Source organism: Echinops telfairi, unplaced genomic scaffold (genome assembly GCF_000313985.2).
Source record: "Echinops telfairi isolate 266 unplaced genomic scaffold, ASM31398v2 ScPeMD7_23;HRSCAF=83, whole genome shotgun sequence".
NCBI lineage: Eukaryota > Metazoa > Chordata > Mammalia > Afrosoricida > Tenrecidae > Echinops > Echinops telfairi.
In genome coordinates this window covers 7,402,138-7,403,344 of record NW_022103920.1, presented here as the reverse complement: position 1 = coordinate 7,403,344, position 1,207 = coordinate 7,402,138, and the positions used below count along the sequence as shown (strand labels likewise).

The window sequence follows — 1,207 nt, the reverse complement described above, 5'->3', positions numbered from 1 at the left end:
CAGCTAGACAGGGAAGTAGGTTGTTTTTGGTTTTGTTTTATATTAGGATCCCTGGCCCCTCACTGCAAAGCCAGAGCTGCTACTGAAAAAGGAATTCCCAGAGGGCAGCCTACCCATCATGATGGGAATCAGCAGCAGCTGACCCTGTGTGGGCAGCTACATCCTCAATCTAGGTCACTTCCCTGTCAGATGCACATGAGCTTGTGCCATTCCTGCTGAAAGGAGGGTGTGGGGCGAGGTGAGGGGCTATGGGGTTGGGGCTAGAACAGGAGGCAGAAACAGGTGCTCTTCTGGGCTCCTCCCGGCTCAAGGACTGAGGTCTGTGAGGTCACTGGTATACTGAGCGTCCACTAAGCAGACACCCTGTCCCTCACTAAAAGGCACTGCTCTCCGACAGGAAAGTGAAGCCAGAGCTGAACCCCATTGCTGTGTCCCCTCAGGACACTCCCTGGGGACCCAGTAAGACTCTAAGATGCCCGTGGACACACCAGGCTGCCACACGGAGCGGATCGCTAAGGAGCCCCCTGTGATGGGTTTCCCTCGCCAGCACGTTGCCGCTTAGATCAGCCCACTCCGTCCCTCCCTGCCCTCCTGGGTCCCTGACCCCCAGGTGGGGGCGCACCTGGAGCAGGCTGCTGCTCGTGGCTGTGGTGGCCCTTCTCCACAGGCGCTGCCGGTGGAGCACCTCGCCGAGCAGCTGCGCCAGCTTGCGCTCCATCTCAGCCTGGAAGAGCTCGCTCTGCAGCCGCTTCTCCGAGACGCCCAGGAGGACTGCGGTCAGCAAACAGGACACACAGCCCTCAGAGAGCGGAGACGCGCACGTGTACCTGAGTGCGCAGGTACGGCCACGTCACTGTGTCCACACACATGCACATGCGTGTGCATCACCTGTGTGTACACGTGTGGCTTGTGCCTACACGTACATGTGTACATGTATGTGTATGTATATATGCATATGTGTGGAAAAGGACACTTAATCCAGACTGACTACGAGAGGAGATGTTCATGGGGGACACACAGCCTGGGTGGAATAAGCAGGTGCGGGGGGGACTCTTTCCTGGGTCCCATCTGCAGCTCCAGCTCCGAGTGCCAAAAACAGGTGGCCAGAGCCCCCAACTCTCAGCACTGTGACACCTCTGGAGTCTGGCCGACCATTCCTGAGGTCCCCTCTCATCTGCCTGCCTCTAGAGCAGTGGTTCTCAACCTG

At 58.3% G+C, this 1,207-nt stretch overlaps 1 protein-coding gene across 1 annotated transcript in view; it reads right to left on the bottom strand.

The window, feature by feature from the left end:
- KIAA1549 (KIAA1549 ortholog) overlaps nt 1-1,207 on the bottom strand; it is a 66,084-nt gene that overhangs the window by 43,486 nt on the left and 21,391 nt on the right. The window contains exons 6-7 of the mRNA XM_030885270.2: nt 623-771; nt 114-144 (exon numbers count right to left, since the gene is read on the bottom strand). Coding sequence (XP_030741130.2) covers nt 114-144; nt 623-771 — 180 coding nt within the window. The remainder of the gene's footprint in view (nt 1-113; nt 145-622; nt 772-1,207) is intronic.